The 21,198-nt window shown below is 36.2% G+C and overlaps 1 protein-coding gene across 4 annotated transcripts in view; it reads right to left on the minus strand.

Moving 5' to 3' along the window:
- Positions 1-700: 700 nt before the first annotated feature.
- Positions 701-21,198, minus strand: part of LOC136877760 (aminopeptidase N) — a 210,109-nt gene continuing 189,611 nt past the window's right edge. For 3 of the 4 annotated variants that reach the window (XM_068228638.1, XM_068228639.1, XM_068228637.1), the window contains 3 exons: positions 20,055-20,283; positions 13,371-13,437; positions 701-910 (listed from right to left, as the gene is read on the minus strand). In XM_068228638.1, the coding sequence (XP_068084739.1) occupies positions 13,378-13,437; positions 20,055-20,283 (289 nt within the window). In that variant the 3' untranslated portion in view covers positions 701-910; positions 13,371-13,377. Of the gene's footprint in view, positions 911-13,370; positions 13,438-20,054; positions 20,284-21,198 lie in introns of those variants that run through there. The other variant, XR_011018591.1, reaches the window with a different exon arrangement.

Raw genomic sequence — 21,198 nt, forward strand, 5'->3', positions numbered from 1 at the left:
TTATATCTGCGATAGCTACAAAACCTACTTTCTCCTCCCTTCTGTTTCTCTCATGCCTATTCTTCCTCTCTCTTCCTACCCACTACTCTAGTCTTCTCTTTACGTATACACTCCGCTACCTACCTGTTACACTTCCCTGTTTGCTATCTTCATTCTGCTGTTCTACAAGCAGTGACAAGCAATGAACTGCTGAACTTTCCCACCCTGGCTGTATCCTGTACATTGTTTGAGTGAGACCAACCTTCATCCGTGTTCTCTGTTAGAATCCTAATTATATTCCTCAAACTTTCCAACTCTTCCCTCATACTCCTTAATGCCCTCTCACACCTGCATCCTGAGCCATTCTTAACCCTTTTCACTGAAAGAAGAGTCGTTCTTCTTGGCAAATTTCTGTATTTGTATTTAATCTGGAATATGGTATTAAATTTCTGTATTGATGTAAAGTAAAAAGTTTTATTCCAGTTGTTACTTTTAAAAACTTTTCTATATTTCTGATAGATATAAAACCGACAGCTGTTTCTTCTTTTTTCTTTTACTATTCCACAGATTTATAAATCTGAATGAAACTGACAGTAAGAAGCATTGGAAACATGATCAGATATATTTTCTTTAACACTTTCCAAACTGGTAAACCTCTGGTTGGTTGGATATGGTACAATCAATAAGTAAAAATAGTAACAGCAGACTTCATTGAAAATATTTTAATATATACTTCAAAAGGCTGTAAACAAACATTTGCAGTACATATATAACTTGAACACCTAAAAGCATACAATAGCACCACTGTTAATGTTTCTTTCCATTTGAAGTTTTCTTCTGTAGTTGTGTTCAGTAAATCATAGGATGACACTGAAACAGGGTGTACTGTACAAATGTATGTCGAGTGAACTTCATAATTGGATGTAATTACCTGAAACAGAATGAAATAATCTTATAATTCACTTTCAAGTAGCTTCTTTTAATGGAGAGATTGTCTAAGGTGAAAGAATTAAATATATAATTGAACCTGAATCCTCTCATCTTCAGATGAATGGATTAACCAATTTTGCAAGATGTACACATATGAGGAAATCAGATAAACTCTCTGAAGTTGAATAGTTGTCTGTGAAGCAATCTGGTTAATAAAGACCAAAATATTGTGGCTCACTGCATTCTTTGAATTAAATATTAAGAAATAAGTGGACACAAAAGACATATGAATCCATTATCTCATAGCATCCTCCTCATATGAGGACACCTAGATTTTTTGGTAGAAGAAACTGTATTTGAGTTTTTATGACTGTTATTATGGAAATACATTAGGGCAACCTTTATTTCAATCATTATGAAGTAAACTATCAAGATATATTAAGTTTAAACACTTAAAATTATAAGCAAAGTTTCCTCATGACCTGTATAAAAGTGTTTTGTATGTTCTCATAAATTGTGGCATTTTTTCTTTGATTTATGTGTGCGACTTCTATACTACTAGAATATTGCAGACAAAGCCTGTAGTTTGTTAAGAAGGAAGCAATGTTTTCCAGCGTCGACTTAGTAAAAAGTAACATAAAAATTTTCCAGTCTGTCAAACACACAAATTTCAATATAAATTATAACACTATAAACATACCTGTAAAAATACACACTATTATACAAAGAATGACATGTTTTGTTCTACAAGAACATCCTCAGATTCCAACAAATAACTTAAATCTTGCGTATATATGTACAGTAATGTTTATGTTGCATAAACTTGTCAATGATAGAGAGTTAGGTGATAATATGAACAAGTATTAACAAATAATGATTGTATAAGTATTCAACAATAACTGTATAAATATAATGAAAAACTTCTGTACTTATCTGGACTGCCGAGGCATGGTTCGCTGTCTCCAAACACTGTTTTAGGACTGGTCATGGAGAGGCTAGTGGAAAGTTTTGTGGGCATAGCATACTGTTCCGCAGAGAGGAGAGGGGAGGCAGGGGAGAAGCGAGTGGAACGTTGTGGATTCTTCCTATTGGATAGGGGAGAGTAGGTTATTTCCTTCTTCATGTTATAATCTAGCATGCTGTACCGTGGAGAGGGGATGGGGAAGTAGGGGCGGAGCGTGGGGAGCATTGTGGAACCTTTTTTCTATCTACTGTATTTTATGTATCATTGATAAATGCAAGTTAATGATTTCGGGTTAAATAAAGTACGGAATTGAAATAGTATCTATTAAGGTGTTATTTTTATAATAAACCATATTCTAAAAGCTGTTAAGCACTAATTTAAAGAGTAAATGTTGACCAGATGTTAAGTAAGTAGAGCGAAGAGATGGAGAATTTTTTAAATGTGTATGGGAGTTTAGGTTGGTATTGTTAGCTTTTTTTTGAGATGTAAATTTCAATTGCTTCCGTGATATTCAGAGATTTACTTTTATTTTCTATGTGCAATATTTTTAGATCTGTGATGATGTCTGTGAAGTGGTGAGAACTGTCATATATGTGCTCTGCGAAGGCTGAATGCCGATTGTATCTGATCGCGTTTTTGTGCTCTTTATATCTTGTGTAGAAGGTATGTCTTGTTGGCCTGTCCCTTTCAGATCATGCACACACAATTGTGTGGGTTGTTATTTTATTTATGTCTGAGCATATTTGACGTTTATAAAAATATGTCTAGAGATGAAGCTCATTCCTAAGTGCATATCTATAAAAACTAAACCCAGAACAACTTCGGCTAAAATATCAACATCCCAGTCACAGTTATTATGGATCAGAAACAAAATTAAAGTTGTGCATTTGAAGAAACAGGAAAATAAACAAACACATTCTACACATTCATTTAAACCTAAGCGATTTCTGGCACCACACTCAATGGAAATCCTACTTCAACTTCTTACACGATTACATTAAAAAAGAATCAATCAGGAAACAGAAAGTCATTGACAATAAAATATGTAACCTAATCAATAAACAGAAAAAAAACAGAGAACAATAACCACGACAAACTCACTAATTTTCACCCTAGATTAATTAACAGATCAGACACTACCTTTTCAAAGAATGAAATAAATCTCCTAGAGAAGGGACTGAAATTCAATTGCCAGGAATGTCATAACGAAAATAACATAAAACAGCTAATCACTGACATAGAAATTACTTGCGACAAAATCCCCTTACCACAGAGAGAAATAATAAAAAACACAGCCATCGACGAAGCCCTAAAAATACTTAATCACACAAGAAAATTCCACCAAACAACCGAATTGTGTCACTCAGTACCCGGCACTAAAATCAATTAAGAACAAAATAAAAAACTACAACCTAATCATGACAAAAGCAGGTCACAACAGTCATAAAGAAAGACGAGTACATAAGGAAAGCAATAGAATTCATCAACAGCTGCAGAATTTAAGAACTACAACACGACCCAAGAAATAAATTTCAAAACAAAATTAAATAAGCTAACAAGGAAACAGACTTTATTCCCACAAAATAAGAAAAGAAAGCCTTACCATCAAAAATCCCAAACTCCCCACACTAAGAGCCCTTCCCAAAATACACAAAAACTTGTGTCCCATTAGACCAATAGTAAATTTTAAAGATCACTAAGTTACAATTTAAACAAACAACTCAACCAAATTCTAAAGGAGAAAATCACACGTAAAGAAGATTGATCAATTAAAAACAGCCTAGAACTAATTAAAGAACTAAATAAATTAAAAATAACAGAGAGCACACGTATGATATCCTTTGACATTACCAACATGTGCACCAATATATGGTAGATGAATCCATTAAATTTATAGCAAAACTTCTAAAAGAAAATACTTCAGTACAAGATTTCAAATAAATTATTAGCCTTCTTAGAACAATGTTAAACCAAAATTGCTTTACATTCAATGACAAAATCTATTGTCGAAAAGAAAGGTTAGCCCTAGTCTCACCATTGGCAGGTATAATAGCACATTCTTCTAAATAACTTTGAAAACATCTCCTTAACCGGCCAGCGTTCTAAAGGAGTCTTACACTGGAGCAAATTCGTAGATGACATATTGTGCAAATATGATAATGACATCACTAAAGCACACCAGTTATTAAACACACTAAATTCTTTACACAAGTCCATCAGGTTCACAATGGAACCAGAAACTAACAAGAAAATAAACTATTTAGACATCACAATCAGTAGGAATAATGACAACCTGTCATACAAAGTATACAGAAAGCCCACTCAGACGTCACACACTTGACGAGTCGAACCCCCCATACACACACAAAATAGCAGGACTGAATACAATGATACACAGAACTACAGTATTTCCATATCAATAAGCACAACAGATTTCAGTGAAGAGATACAAATAATTAAATAAATTGCAAAAGAAAACAACCATCCTCCAGGCACATTAGATAAACTATTAAATAAACATAAGAAAAATGCCCGGAAAACCACTACACGTGACGAGGAAAAGTACGTGGTTCTCAGCTACGTTAACAAGAACACATATAAAGTAGCTAATATTTTCAAAAAACAAAGTCTAAAAATAGCCTTTAGAATGAATAACACAGTGCAAAGATACATCAGCAAATGCAACCTAAACAAACAAACCTTCTCCAATGAACTAATAACCTTCTCTTCCATCTCCAGTAGATAGAAGGAAGCTTCCACAATGCTCCCCTCGCTGTGCCCCTACTTCCCCACATCCCCTCTCCATGGTAAAGTATGCTAGATTATAACATGAAGAAGGAAATAACCTGCTCTCCCCTATCCAATAGGATGGGTCTGCAACGAACCACTCGCTCCTACGCTGTCTCCCCTCCCCTCTATGCGGAACAGTATGCTATGCCCACAAAACTTTCCACTAACCTCTCCATGACTACAGTCCTGAAATAGTGTTTGGGGACAACGAACCACATTTCAGCAGTCTAGATAAGTACAGAAGTTTCTCATTATGTTAAAATGTGACGTTTGAATACTTTCACAATCATTATTTGTTAATACTTCTTCATATTATCACCTAACTTTCTATTATTGAAAAGTTTATGCAACATAAACAATACTGTACATATATATTGTACTGGGTAATTATCAGGGATCTGGACTTGAGAATCTTCACTTAGGGGTGGACAGCTCTTATGGAGCAGGTACATAGAGGCTTATGCAGAACAAATTAATAGTTGGGATTAAAACTCAATTTATTTAACATCATGAATTTATGGGCAATGTTTCCTATTATTCCTGCTCCTTTTGACAAAATATTTGTTTCGTTGGCAAATTATTTAAACATTATAGCAAGTTATTTTACAAAATTTTCATAATGAAAATATAAATAAAGTTCACCTTGATGTTTGCCTGATTAAATAACGTGATATCAGCAAAAGATTGTCTTTCTGTTGATGTTTTGAAATATATATTTTTTAAATCACCCTAAATTAATTGAAATGAGTGTATTTTGCTTGAAGATCAAATTCGAAGTTCAAAATATCAGAATTGTTTTCCCTACAGTCTTTTTAAATAATAAATTTCACTTGTTTCCTACAGTCTTTTTGAATAAAAATGAAAACCTACAACCTGTTTTCCAGTCATTGACCGGCTCAGGGATGGAATGAATGAAGCATGAATACTGTTAGTACGATGGGGTCACCACTCCCAAAGTGATTTATTAATGACTGATAGATGCTATGAAATGAGAATGGAGAGTGTTGCTGGAATGAAAGATGACAGGGAAAACCGGAGTACCCGGAGAAAAACCTGTCCCGACTCCGCTTTGTCCAGCACAAATCTCACATGGAGTGACTGGGATTTGAACCATGGTATCCAGCGGTGAGAGGTTGACGTGCTGGCGTCTGAGCCATGGAGGATCCCAGTCTTTTTAAATAATAATAAATATTCCTTCACTTTAAAATAGATGTTCTTTCACTTTCAAAGTTTGTGAAGTTCTTCCTAAAAGTTTTTATAAGTATGGAAAATTTAACACTTTGAAAATAACACAAACTAGAATAGTAAAAGTCTAATTTCCAATGAGTGTTGTAGTAATTGTTCGTAAAGCTGCTAAACGAAGTCACTGATTTTACTATTCCACTTGGCAAGGAAAAAGTTAGTTCTTGTGGAATTTTAAGCACTTATTTTAAAAGTGGTTTGAAATGCACTTCATATCACCTGTTTTTTACTGGAACTCAGGACTGGAATGTAGACAGCTGCTGGTCAGCGAACAGCAAGTTATTACCATAGGCAGCCGCTGTCATGAAGTAATCACCATAGCACCACGCTCCATATCCCACATTGATACCACGGTTCCGTTCCCTCGTTGACACATCACACGTCAACTCGAGATTCAGCTTGTGTAGCGGCAGGCCGATATGATAATTACGAGAAGTAAGCACTCGTCAGGATTTCACGCATCATTGGGTAATGCAGCGAACACGAAAAAGTTCAACTGCCTATCATTGCTTAATAGTGTCCTATTCAAAATAACTCATATTTGCCAGCTACATCTTATATTACTAATTCCAAGTTACCTTGATAAATAATATTAAATACTGCAAATATATCTACTATTTAAGCACAAGCTTATATTCACAAAAATTCAAACTGAATATCTTGAGAATCCTTTATATTGTGAATTAATGAACCACCACATATAAATAAAAGTGCCTAGCGGAAGCCAAGGCTTGGGCTAAGAAGTATTTTAAGGAGGCTTCTGTCGATATAAGATTCTTTGTATCATAAAAGTATGCATGGTATTTTGTTATGTGCACTTGTTCACTGTTCTTAACACTGCCAGCAAAATTATGAAAGCTCATTTATCGGAATAACAGTTCAGAGGAAAAACACAGTTCTAATATAATCATTGGTTCGAAACATGAAGAAAAGGTCTATTTACAACAGTAGAAGTGTTCTAAACTCATGAATGTTTGTATGTTCAAATAGTGTTACGAAGAAAAAATTGTCTAATGAGACACTGTCTTGTTCACCCGCAATGAATGTTTTAATGCTGTTTAGAGTTAATCACACTTTTATTAATTACGAATCTTTAAGCACTTTTATTGCGTTATTTGCTTTAACAGACTAAGTATACACACTTTTAAATTACAGATGTTCCAAGTTAAAAATAAATCTGGTGTGAGTACAAATTCTGCACACTCGCTTTCAACTGAGTTGAAGTTCAAATACATTATTCCACAGTTTAAGTTACTGTCACACGTTCTCAAAATACTCCTAGTAGTTTGTAAAGACTTAAGTTCGTATTTTAATTTTTGAAAAATTTCTAAGTCCAAAAGTAGCACTTTGAATACAAGTCATTTGACGACAATCACAGTAGAGTTCTTACTGGTGAACCTCACTTGCGGCGGCTATGTTTGAAGCTCGGCGTAGTCACTCATGAACAACATCGTGTTGTTCCTTCAGCTGCGAGTTATGAACTGATTTTTACTTGGCGAATCACTGTTCTTTTATACTATTCTGCCGAGTCAGACTCAGTCTCCTCATGGCAGAATTGATCTCCTTTGAGGTGGAAATACTCATAAATCCCTGGGCCGATTTACTTGAAATTTGGATATGTTTACCTTTGAATGATAGGCTACAAAATGACGTATTCCATTATTTGATAGCGCGACACAGCAAGGTCAGTTCCTTGCGTGGAGCTCATGATGTAGTTACTCGCTCTCTCAACACAAGTTCCAGCTGTGACTTTGTTTACGTTGCAATACCTCTCGCTGAATTAAATTATGTTCCTGACACTAGCGGTTCCTGGTACAATATGCACAATTAAAGTTATTTGTTAGAATCTGAAGATGTTCTTGTAGAACAAAACATGTCATTCTTTGTATAATAGTGCGTGTCTTTACAGGTATGTTTATAGTGTTACAATTTATATTGAAATTTGTGTGTTTGACAACCTAGAAGTTTTTATGTTACAGCCTCTATTTTGATGATGAACTGTTGTTTGCTTTTATTTTCTGCTTCTTTCTTGAGTCATAGTGATAAAAATATGAGTGTACTCAAATGAGGACACGGAATGCTCGGACAATCTTGGGCATTCTTTAGCACTGATGAGTGCTTGCTCATGCTGCAAATGTAAACTAGTTACTGCTTAGATTATCGCGTGTACACTAATACAGGTCTTTCTAACTGTCTTGGTTTGTAGTATAGTGAATTTGTAGGGACCTATGCGAGATTTCTCGCATGTTCATAAAGTATGTATTGGAGTGGCCCCCTGATGAGCTACTGGTGAACTAAGGAATACACAAATCAATACAGTATTAGACAGTCTTACTTATAGCACTTAATGTAACCTTTGATTTTTTAACATTTATGGTATCCACTTGAATAGAATAGAAGCAAATTCAAGTGCATTATTATACTGATGATTGTTCCGGAAGCAATTTTTGGTTTTACTATCTTTTCTTAACTGATAATTACAGCATATTAGAATGACATAAAACAGGCCTCCCAGCGGCCACAATGTGAAGTGGACAGCAATGATGGCGCATATTTTTCTGTAGCAACACTGTTTGCAAATTGCACACTTCGTACAATTTTTTTTAAACTCATTTTTTAAAGGAATGGTTGATCTATATGAAATGAGTGTGCAATTTGTCACTGCTAATGTCTATTCTCTTTCTTTTGAACGCTCATTTTTCTCGATCGATTACTTGTGAGCGCTGCTAAAGGGATCTATACTACTGAAATAATATACAAGGTGTCCGGGTTAAAGGAATAATAATATAAAATTTAATAACTTGAGGAGTAGTGGAGATTTTTACTCGCTGTTTGTTTCTACAAGTAGGGTATCTCAAAATGTTTGTTTACATACCTCATAAACCTCGATATGCACACCATTAGTTGCGTGACAGACATCTAATCGGTATTCCACTTCCCTCCAAGTGTTCTGCAGCATTGTAGGTGTAACATTTGTGATAGCTGCACGAATGCGATGGTGCAGATCTGGTTGATCACGAACTGGTGTCTGGTACACTTGATTCTTGACAAACCTCCACAGGAAAAAATCAAGTGGCGTAATGTCAGGGCTTCTAGGGGACCAAGCAATTGATGGACTACCTCTCCCAATCCAGCGATCTGGGAACTCACGATTCACGAAATCCCTCACAACTTCCGCATAATGGCATGATGCACCATCTTGCTGAAATATCATGTCACGAGGAAGTTGTGGCACAACATACAGGTCCAACATATCTAGGTAACGTGTTCCATTAACTGTAGGCTCCGCGAAGAAGAATTATCCACACCACACATTCACTTTTGAAGAGTCCCGTTCCAACTCTATCACTACGTGGGGGGGGTTCAGATCCCCATATGCGGCAATTGTGCTTGTTTACCGTGCCGGAAATATTGAATGCAGCCTCGTCCGAGAAACAGACCGAATCGAGGAATGCCTTGTTTCCACCAATTTTTGCCAGAATTGTCTCCGCAAATGCCTTCCGTAGCGGTCTGTCCTGAGGTTTGATTTTCTGACGAAGCTGCAGTTTGTACACTCGTAGGTGCAACCTTTTGTGGACGATATCATGTACTGTCAAACGAGGTAACTGTAACTGCCTACTTGCTTGTCGAATTGACTTGTGGGAACATCATCAGTTGGTAACAGTCCATACTCACGCCGAAATCTACGTTGTACTAGTGTAATGGATTTTATCTCCACGAGCAAAAACACACAGAACTCCTTCTGCTGTGGAGTCCACATGGTTTCTGGCGTGCTTCTCGTGAACAACGCAGTTATACGCATGTGGTACCATCGCCACTGCAAGCGAACACAGAAAACATTTTGAGTTACCCTAGTTGTAGAAACAAACTGCCAATAAATATCTCCATTATTTCTCAAGTTACTAAATTTTATATTATTATACCTTTAACCCAGACACCTTGTATATGATATTTCCATTCTGCATTTGTGAAGGACATTGTGATTCAATATATGCAGTGTGGTACTCTTGATATCAAATACTAGGATTTTTTTTTCATTTTAGTGAGTATTAAATTTTAATTATTTTAATTTTTTAATTAAATCCATTGCATTGAGTGAACAGGCTTTCTCTTTCTTTCTAGGACCGGATGGCTTGCTGAAGTTACCACTCAGTGATTGTGACAGAAGTAGACGATATGCTAAATGATCATAAATTCCACAGATATTGAGCTGTAATGAAGACCAAATAGATGTTATTTGTGCACGGGATGACATTGATTCTGTAACTGATGAAGATAAGGGACTGAATGATGTAATTGGAGTAGGATGTGCCAAGTCTTGTTGAATATTATTTTATTCTTTCTATGGAAATATGCTGTGAAAGAGAAGAAGAGTTGGTGGGTTCAAATCCCACTGTCGGCAGACCTGAAGATGGTTTTCTGTGGCTTCCCATTTTCACACCTGGTAAATACTGGGGCTGTACCTTAATTAAGGCCATCAAGGAAATACTCAGGACATGAAGTCAAAATCCTTGATGAGTCTTAATGTCTTTGGATCAAGTCCTTGTTCTTCTAAGATGTTAAAGAGAGGTGTAAGACAGGATGACCCCACCAGTGGACTCTTTTTCAACTTAGTGCTTGACAAATTCATTCGTCAAGTAGCTGAGAGGGAGTGATGATAATAATAATAATACCATGATTTGAGTATAGAACTGGAATCACAGATAAGGCTTTTTGCAGATTATATTATAGGCCTACTGTAAATAGTAATTAATAAGATACAGGATTATGAGCAACTTCGAAATGACTTCGTGAAAGTTATGAGTTTGACAGCAGACAGTGGTATGATGGTAAACAAAATGAAAAGTCAGGTTGTAAGCTTCTTTTTCAGTTTTGATGGAGTCAATATGCCTCATGGGGACTGCTGTAAGTACTTAGGTGTTAATATAAGGAAAGATCTTCATTGCAGTAATCACATTAACAAGTTGTACATAAAGGTTACAGAACTCTTCACATGGTTATGAGAGTATTTATGGTTTGTATTAAGGATGAAAAGGATGTAAAGAAGAAGGCATATAAGTTGGCAAGATCACAATGTATGGTTCCAGTGTGCTGGAACCTCACCATGATTTCTTGATTCGAGAACTGGAAAAGATCCTAAAGAAAGCAGAACAGTTTGTTCTGGGTGATTTAAGACGAAGGAGTAGTGTTATGAAAATGTTATGATCTTTGGACTGGAAAAATTTGGGAACAAGGAGATGAGCTGCTCAACTAAGCGGCATGTCAAATCAAATCGAGAAGAGTCCACCTTTTCAATACTACTATATTGTGCTATCTCTCAGAAAAAATGCACTTTTCTATCTAATTATAAGAACAGGTTTATTCCTCTTATATGGGAGATCTTCAGCTTGGAGAAGATATAAAATGTACAAAATACATACAAAATTGACAACAGACACACTAAAAAATAAAATAAATATTTAAAGTAAGTTTTTTAAAAATATTGTGCATTGGTAACACTGATCTTCTTTCTTGATTATACAGTTATTTTAATGCTATGTCCTTACAGTGGTAATGTTCAGTCATATAGAATGATGTTTATGTTATCATTAATAAATGGGTAATTAAACTTGACTCAAAATCTCTCCTATAAGCTGTCAACTTGTGCTTGATGTTGTGGTCATATTTGACCTAGCCAGAGAAACTCCTCTCAGTATTAAGGTGTTGTAAAATGGATGTTAGATAATGTTCCTTAAGGTACCTGTATTTAACGTTCATAAAATAGTGCACCCATTAGTAGATGAATAAGCTTGTGTGGGATCTTAATAAGTAGGACAGATAAAGTTGATTAAGTTGGAATTCAAAAGGAAATAATGGAGTACGTATACGTTCATAGGAAGAGGAATTAGGGATTGGAATAATTTACCGATGGTGATGTTAGATAAATTTCCAGCTTCTTTAAAATTATTTAAGAAAAGACTAAGTAAACAATAGATAAGGAATCTGCCACGTGAGCAACAGACCTAAATGCAGATATGGAAGAACTAGAAATAACTCTGGATGATTTGCAAAGCAAAACAGAAAATTTAAAGAAACTGAAAAACAAAAAAATTACATTTAAACCAAAAATAGGCAAATGGCACGCAATGAAAAGGGTATTTACAGATGAGGAAGAACAGAAAAGATCAGAACAAATGAAAATCTACAGGGCAATTCAGAAAGAAAATGTATCGAAGAAGGTGACCAGAAAATGATTGACTGAAGTTGTCCAATGAGGCTATAAAAATAATAATCGTATGGCTTCAGCTACCATGTGCAGACATTTCAATTTGACGCCATCTGGCTGTCTGCTTGTCAATTTTGACGTTCTGTTTTACTCTAGGCCCACTAGATGGCAAATAGAGTAAACCGGATCTCTCTTGGGCGTCTGTGGTTGAAATTTTAATAAATTTTGTCGGGTAAACACCAAATGTGTCACCAGAGATCTTTTACATGCCGACATCGTACGACATGGAGTGTCGAATGGACTTTTCTCCGCCCTTCAAAAATCCGACTACCTCTGCCGGGTATGAACCCGCTATCTTGGGATTCGGAGGCCGACACTCTACCACTGCTCCACAGAGGCAGCTAATGAGGCTGTAAAATAATCATAAGAAGAAGAAATCAATCAAAGCACTCCATGTCATAGTTGTTAGTATGCTATGAATCTCTGGTGACACAATTTGTGTCCATCTTACCAAAAAAATCAGCCCTAGGAGCTGTCAAGTAGAGTTCCAGTTTACTGTTACATGGCAGAAAATAGGAATGTCATAATTGGTATGCCAGAAAACCATCAGTCAGGTAGGTGAAATGATGTTGTTATTGTCATCATCATCATCATCATCATCATCATCATCATCATCATCATCATCATCATCATCATCATCATCAGGGGCCAAGATATGACATAAGGGGTTTGACCATCTAAATGGGACCTCAAAAGGGGAGCAGAGTATTAGATAAGTTAATCCACTTAATAATAATAATAATAATAATAATAATAATAATAATAATAATAATAATAATAATAATAATAATAATAATAATAATAATAATAATAATAATAATAATTGAAAACTGTAAAATAAAATAACCTTCTACAACCCTTATCTGAACTCTTTGGAAATCCACATTCCTAGAGCGTGACGAGACATTATAATTATAATAATTATAATTATTATTATTATTCAGGCCCTGAATTCTGATGACACATCATTGTTTAACTGGTGCATCATAAACATTGCTAACTTACATATAAATCCTGACCATGGTCTCCTGATTACAGAAATGTATATTTATTAGTCATTTTTCATCATTTCTACTTCTTTTTTAGATCTTTTTTTCAATTGTCCTCATCATTTTGTCCTATTAAGCAATTAATCACACAAAATTATTTTATTATAAGTATCGTAATTTTCTTTTGCCAAATAATGGCACATTTTCTCACCTGCTCTTCATTCGGGAGGGACAAATGGGGTTCCAGTAAGCCAGCTCAAAGTTAAGGTACACCATACCTGAAACACACATTTATTAAAAAATTAGGGCCTAATTATGGTATGATGAACCTTCCTAGTAGTTAAAGTGTTTCTTATTACTGACAAAATCAAAACTTACTTTAAATTACACTACTATTCATTGTCGTCATCGTCATCATCATCATCATCATCATTTCATAATTACTACTTAATCAACTGCCAAGCACAGTTCCACTTAACACCTTTGCAGTATATTCTTTGGTTCCCCTTTTTCGGTGGCCATAATCGTTAAGGCATCAATATTCTCTATGGTCTGACACTGTGTTTAGAGTCCTGTTGGTGGAAAAAATTCTCACCATTTGAATGTTGTCTGGCAGGGTAAGAGAGTTGGTGGTATACAATTTCTAATCACTAGATTCCTTGCTGAAAGTATGGATGCAATTCCATACCTCTGTGCAGTGTTCATATGGAATGAAGACATACGATACTGTTGATAGTGATTCCTTCATTGGATGGGGGCATTAAGCCTTGAGCAGACCTCTTAGAAGGAGAGATGTGAGTAGTGCTGACATCATCTAAACATGAAGATGAAATCTGTTTGCTCTCTTTGCAAGAAAATAATACGTGTATGTAGAGAAAGATTTAGGAATTGAAAAGCATGTGAACCATGCACACAAATTTAATATTTTGATGTAGAATATATCTATAGTTTCAGAATCATACTAGGGCCGGTAAGCATTGCAAAAACATGAAAGTTTTCAAATAAAAATAATTTCTAGACAGCAGGTGCAATGGCAGTGTTCAATAGTTCATTACAAGGAAGTAGGGCAAGTGTACCCAGCAACAAGCGTCTGACCTCAATATGACGTTATCGGATGATGCAATAGTGCCATACTTTTAACAATTAGTGTAGCTATGGACTCCGATGTGTTAGCACATTGTGTGAGGTGTCATTTGATTTGTCTCAGTAAGCAAACTAAAATGAAATAGTGACAATTTGAGAAAATTGTGGTGCAAAATGTTGCAACATATGGACAATAAACTGCTTTAAAATGATCAAAAATGCATTTAAGAAGATAGATTGGCTTGTCAGAATTCCATAAAGTCCAACATTACCAATTTTGAGTATCAAAAGGCTTATCAGGAGCATCTCGAAGTTTAGGAAGCTGAGCGTCATGAGGTAAGTTCCACACTACTGGAGATTCAGCTGAATACATCTACTGTCCCAGCAGTGAAAATGATTCAAACTCATTGTCTTAAAGGTGTGTATATCTGTTTATAATTAAGAAATAAAATGTCATCAATAAAATTTCACACCCATACTGACAAGATACCTTATATAGACAATATTTATCATGCAGTATGTATTCTATTTCAAAACTTACACCCATGACCATGACATTCAATTTTTTTTTGTGTGTGTGTGTGTTTGGCTCTTCTATTTTGTTTACTGTTTTAACAGTGTGAAAAACCCAACCTTATTTCACAGTTAATACAATTACTATGAATATGTAAGAGTATATAAAAACTAACATAAATGGTTTAGTTTATTTTCCGGGATGAACCGTGTTGTTGTTTTCTGTACATTACGTACAGTTTGCCGATGTTTCAAATACATTGCAGTATTCTTTGTCATGGCGACTGAAATACCCCTACTCGATCCGAGGTAATCAGTCTCCCAGGCAGCAATCACACGACAAAGAGTGGTTCCTGACCTTAGTCTATATATCCTGGCCTTTCTGGTTGATGTAAGCCCTCTGGCTGTCTTGTGAGAATTCTGGAAGGTATGTGTCACAGCTGGGTCGTGGGGCTTGCCCGCGCTGTTATGTAATAGGAGGTTTGACCTGCGTGTTTATGTTGCGGTCTGTAGTGTTTTTAATGTATGGAAGTATTGGTGTTTTCTGGCGGGTCAGTTCTGGTTTCCCGTTGTTTTCTCCTACGGTGGCTTTTTCTTTGTTTTCTTCTGATTTTCTAAAGACTCGTCAGATGTTATTGAGCGAGTAGCCATTTCTCGTATTTTTTGATTGATTGGTCCTTATTAGTAAGTTTTGACGTCACGTCACTTTTCACCAAGGTTTTGCTAACATAAGTATTTCTGCTATTAGACCAGAAACTTCCAGAAGACCTGTCAACACTAGCTAAAGAATGCCTAAATGCCACTTATTTCTACTTCAGTGGGGAGCTCTACAATCAGACAGAAGGGGCCACGATGGAGTCGCCGCTCTCTCCAATAATAGTAAACATGTACAGTATATGGAAAACTTTGAACAGATAGCCTTAGTCATATCCACCCTGAAACCAAAGTGTTTTCTCCGTTATGTGGATGACACATTCAAGATCTGGCCTCACGCAAGCAACAACCTGCAGCTATTTCTCGACCATCTCAACTCCATTTCACGTAAATATTCAGTTCACCATGGAAATCGAAGTAAATGGAAAACTACTGTTCCTGGACGTCCTAGTAAAACACAACATCAATGGGTCTCTGAGTCACGCAGTATACAGGAAACCCACACACACAGACAGGTACCTGCACGCCTCTTCTCATCACCACCCATCACAAAAGCAGGCTGTTCTAACAACACTGGTTAACAGGGCCATAGTGATATCAGATGCAGGATACATCAAAGAAGAGAAAGAACACCTCACGAGAACCCTCAAGAGAAATGGCTACTCGCTCAATAAAATCCGACGAGTCTTTACAAAATCAGAAGAAAACAAAGAAAAGGCCGCCGTAGGAGAAATCAATGGGAAACAAGAACTGACCCGCCAGAAAACAGTGATACTTCCATACATTAAAAACACTACAGACAGGATCGGCAAGATACTGGACAAATACGACATAAAAACTGTCGCCTGTGGTGGGACGGAGAACTGGAAATAAGCATTGTATTTCGTGAAATGATATTACTGAGTTCGTAAATGTAAACTATTTACCTTTTATTTTAAGAAACCTGAAGAATTTGGGACTCATGAACTTTTGAAAATCATTGATTATAGTATTTCTTAATATGTTGTTTTACCATTTTATTTTTCTGGACAGATCAAGATATTATTTGAAACTGTAAATGAACATTGCAAGATGCGAGAATTATTTTTGAAGTGACCTTTGTATTTAAACTTCATGTAGTTGTGTTTGATTGAATTTGGAAAAAAAGGTTGTGTATCATGTAAATTAATTTCAAGAAGATTCAAGAAAGATATTCTGAACTTGAAGAAAATTAATACTGTGTTTTGGTAAAACGCGTGCAGTACATAATTTTTGAACCAACAGGTACTGGCACGTGGAGGAAGTAGGTGATGAGTGTGACACGTACCTTTCAGAATTCTCATGAGACAGCCGGGGGGCTTATGTCAGACCAAGGTCAGGAACCACTCTTTGTCGTGTGATTGCTGCCTGGGAGACTATCAAGTAGGGGTATTTCAGTTGCCTTGACAAAGAATACTGCAAAGTATTTGAAACGTTGGCAAACTGTACTTAATGTACAGAAAACAACAACATGGTTTAACCCGGAACATAAACTAAATGGGCCGATTGCAGAAACGATGACTAGTTTTAAGCCTTAGACATCGTCTACCTAAACAACGTCTAAATCATTCACGATCTTCCATTGCATAAACAATGTTCAGTCGATGTTTAACTAGACATCCCTTAAAGTTTCAATTTTGGTTTGAAAATGGAGACAGAAGTATCTTTCATGTAACTCTTTGCTTGTCGCAACCAATGAAATTCGCCGGTGCGCGCCGAACGCCAGTCAGCTGTTTGTCTTCCTACACATTACTCAAATATGGCTGAGCATGACTTGCCCACAGATAAGAGTATCGCTTTCGGTGCAAATAAAATCTCATAATATTATCGACACTAAAGCGACACACCACGGTACAGGGAAGTGTAGCGTTCATTATAATGTTGTTACAGTGAGTGTAATCTACTCATATATACGGTAGCTTCGACGAAGGGAAGATGAAGCAATAGTAATGTGTAACCGAGTGTGTTGTACGGGCCATATAGATGTAGCTTGCATTCTGGAGATCGTAGATTCGAAACGCATCATCGACAGCCGTGAAGATTGTTTTCCGTAGTTTCCCTATTTTTACACCAGGCAAATACTAGGGCTATTATTATGGCCACGGCTCTTCTTCCCCAGTCCTCTTTAAACGATAATCACCACCACTTGCCTTTTCCTATCTGATAGTTGCCGAAAACCTATGCGATTATATATATAAAAATCCCATACAACCTACTTTTTAGTTTTCACTATTATGTGTGTTTACTTGGCAGTAAATATAAGTGAATCTCTCCCGGTTGATGTATGTGACAGCCCTCAGACGATCGGGACACGTAATTGTGATATGTATGTAGTCGAAGTGACCTATAAATCCATGGAAATTACCCCATGTATATAATAAAATATATCGATTGCCAAGAATTGTTCAAGTTGACAGTTACCGGACTGTCACTTTGTCAGTCTCAAGAAACAAGTCTCTCGTAAAGCGGAACCTTATTTTTTGATTATCTCCCTGTGCATGTCAAACGAATTGCTGCGATTTAGCAGCGGGTGACCCACAGAGAGGCCGTCGGACTAACCTTTCTTCCCGGAATCGTCTCAACATGATAATACAAATTACATATTTCACGGTACATAACCTCTGATTGTGATTCACTCCTGTCATTTGAGGTTAAACAGTGCTCTCGGCAGTGCTTAAACATGACCGGTTGAACATCGGTTTTAGACAGTGTCTAAGTGATAAATAACGTCTCTGCAATGCGGCAGTCATACTTAGGCATTGTTTAACCGTAGACATCGTCTAAATGCCGTTTCTGCAATCAGCCCAATAATTCTACACACCATGGAAGCTTCACCTCTAAACATGAATGGTCATTGAGTGTGTGAACCCTGGTTTAGTTGTAGTAAATATAATAAAAAGATGCATTTCTGTGCTTATTCATTTGCTTCCATAGACTGCACAGTTACGTATTATGAAATATGCCAACAGTATAGGAATTGTCAAGTGATTTCATAAAATTAACAATAATCTAGGTAGAATGATGATAAAAACTTTGTAAATAAATAAATAAATAAATAAATAAATAAATAAATAAATAAATAAATAAATAAATACCTTGGTATTAGAACAGCACATATTAACTAATAGTAATAAATAATAATTTTAATTATTAATCTGGTTAAGCAGAGCCATCAAGAAACCATATTGTTACTTTGAGCTAGAAAGTGTTCTATTCCTCAATGCTTCCTTGGTCCAAATCCAAGTGCAGAATGAATTTTTGAATTTTGAAGTCCATATAGCAATGAAAATTTTGATAATTTTTCATTTGCTATGCATGGCAAATCTGACGACCCTGCAGTCTAGGCGTAACAAGCCTGTCTCTTACCCAGAGGCTCCGGGTTCGCATTCCGACTACGACAGGAATTTTTACCTGGATCTGAAGGCTGGTTAAAGGTGCATTCAGCCTACATGAGAATAAACAAGGACCTATTTGATGGTAAGTTGCTGGCCCCCATCTAGAAAACCAAGAATAACTGAGAGGATTAATTGCGCTGACCATGTATCACGTCGCAATCTGTATGCCATTGGGCTGAGCAGAGGTCGCTTTCTAGGCCAAGGCCCATCAGGGCAGTAGTGTCGTGGGATTCGGGTTATGCATGGCAAATCCAACTTATTTTACAAATGAAAGAGCAAAGAAGAGCAAAAGGAAAAGTAAGATGCTTCAAGGAAAAGAAGTACATTCAGTTACAAACTATGGACTGTATAGTGTAAAACTGAACTCTAGATGTATATTTCTGTGGTAATAAGGTAATATACATAAATGTATAGTAAACAAAATTGATCATAAATTATCTTCACAATAAACAGAAACAGTAGAAGAAAATACCACGAGAGGATTTCTTCTTTGAGGCCTTGGATCACTCGTGCAGGAATCCTAGTTACCTTTGTGAAAATTTGAGTAATCTAGGGGTTTATAAAATCGTAATCAATTGGAATTCTCAAGGCACTTAGCTGAAGTGAATTTCAAGTCATTCTCTTTAGGAAATATCAGTAAAGGAAAATGATCATAATTGAAAATTTGTGAATACTGTATATGGCAATTGCATTCTAAGTGGAGTCTCAGTTTGCCAAAAAACAATACTTGATTGAAATCTTGCTTTGGTTCACACAGAAACTCTTGGTGTGTTTCAGCAATCACATCATGAGTCTTAAGGAACTAAAAACACAGGATTTAAAATGTAAATTAGAAAGTACTGATTTTTCTGAATTAAATTTTAATTGTATGTTTTACTCTGTGTTTTTCATGGAATGGAGAACCAAGTTCTTATGAAGATAAATGACCAGTATACGTCACTGGTTAGGGAACAGTGTTAATTCATATTAGAGGTTTGGAACATTTTCGGTCATCAGGCTTTCATTGGAGTTAAGAGTAGTATTACTGCTTTTCTCAGATTCAAAGTATCACATGTTAGGTTCTGGTTCATTTGGGTTTACTAATAATGAAATTAAATCCTTATTTAGGTTTGCATTGGTGACTTCCTCTTTGTTTAAAGAGGATTTGTTTTGTTCATGAATCTCTTTGCCTGAAATTCTGTAGAATTAATTTTCATTTAATTTTCCTTTTTGGGTTACCTATATTTTCATACCTCTGATATCTCGTTCTTGATACTGGGGATGATATTGATAGCAGAGGTGACAGTATGAAGGAGGTAGAGGTCTGCTGGTGGATAAGAGCCAGTGTACTTATTCTTCAGGAGCATCAGAATCTCTTCCAAAATATTCGTACTCACACGTCGTATACAGGTAGACCTGATAATTTGTGACCGCTCTGAAGAAGTCAGCCAATCACCATCGGTAACTACAGCTTCCATCAAGCTGTAAAATGAGGAAAATATTCTTAACAATTTATGGCAAGTCTTGGTTTAATTCTCTCCCATAAAACCATGTTTGGACATGTTATGAGGAAGGACAGAACGAGAACAGCAAAGAATTACTTTCATAGAGAAGTCAAAGGGGAGAGACCAAGGAATCGATGGATAGACACAGTGAAATCGCAGGTCAGCAAGAGGTACGTCAAGTGGAACAACATAGAGGAATAGAAATTATACTTTGGCAGGAAGAAGCGGTGAGCGCTTGTACACCAAATCTGGAAAATTGGAGCTGGAAAATGATGATGATGATGATGATTAAAACCACAACAACAAAAGTATTAGCACAGAAATGGGTGAGAAAAGAGTCCATCTACTTGAAATTGCCAGTGTATGGATATTTCGATATCGTGCTTGTCATTTTGTGTTTTCATGTTTATTCTTGTCTATTCTTTCTGATACTCCCTCTTCCTATACTGACCTATCACTTTGTTTATCCTATTATGGATTCATGTTTTTATCTCTCTATGTATGACTGGATTGAAATGTTTTGTTCCTATCCATAACTTATATATTCACACAGGGATCTTCTTCTCTTTCTGTGTTTGATAAAGAAGTGAAAGGGGAGAGGCCAGTAGGGAGGCCAAGGAATCGATGGATAGACACAGTGAAATCGGAGATCGGAGATCGGCAAGAGGAGTATATTCATCTTAAACTTGCGTCTCTTTTTTTATCCTGTGTTTTCCAGCGTTCTTCTTCTTATTATCCTACACTTCCCGCCTCTAGACCAAAGATCTGCCATGATGAACCTTCAAAAGGGTGTTGATGCCCACCTTCCTGATGAAGCAGAAATGAGGTCACCAGGAACAGAGAAGAAATGGATGTGCAAGGACTAGGTTTGATAAGGAGAGAGCCCATCAGT

Source organism: Anabrus simplex, chromosome 7 (assembly GCF_040414725.1).
Source record: "Anabrus simplex isolate iqAnaSimp1 chromosome 7, ASM4041472v1, whole genome shotgun sequence".
Classification (NCBI taxonomy): domain Eukaryota; kingdom Metazoa; phylum Arthropoda; class Insecta; order Orthoptera; family Tettigoniidae; genus Anabrus; species Anabrus simplex.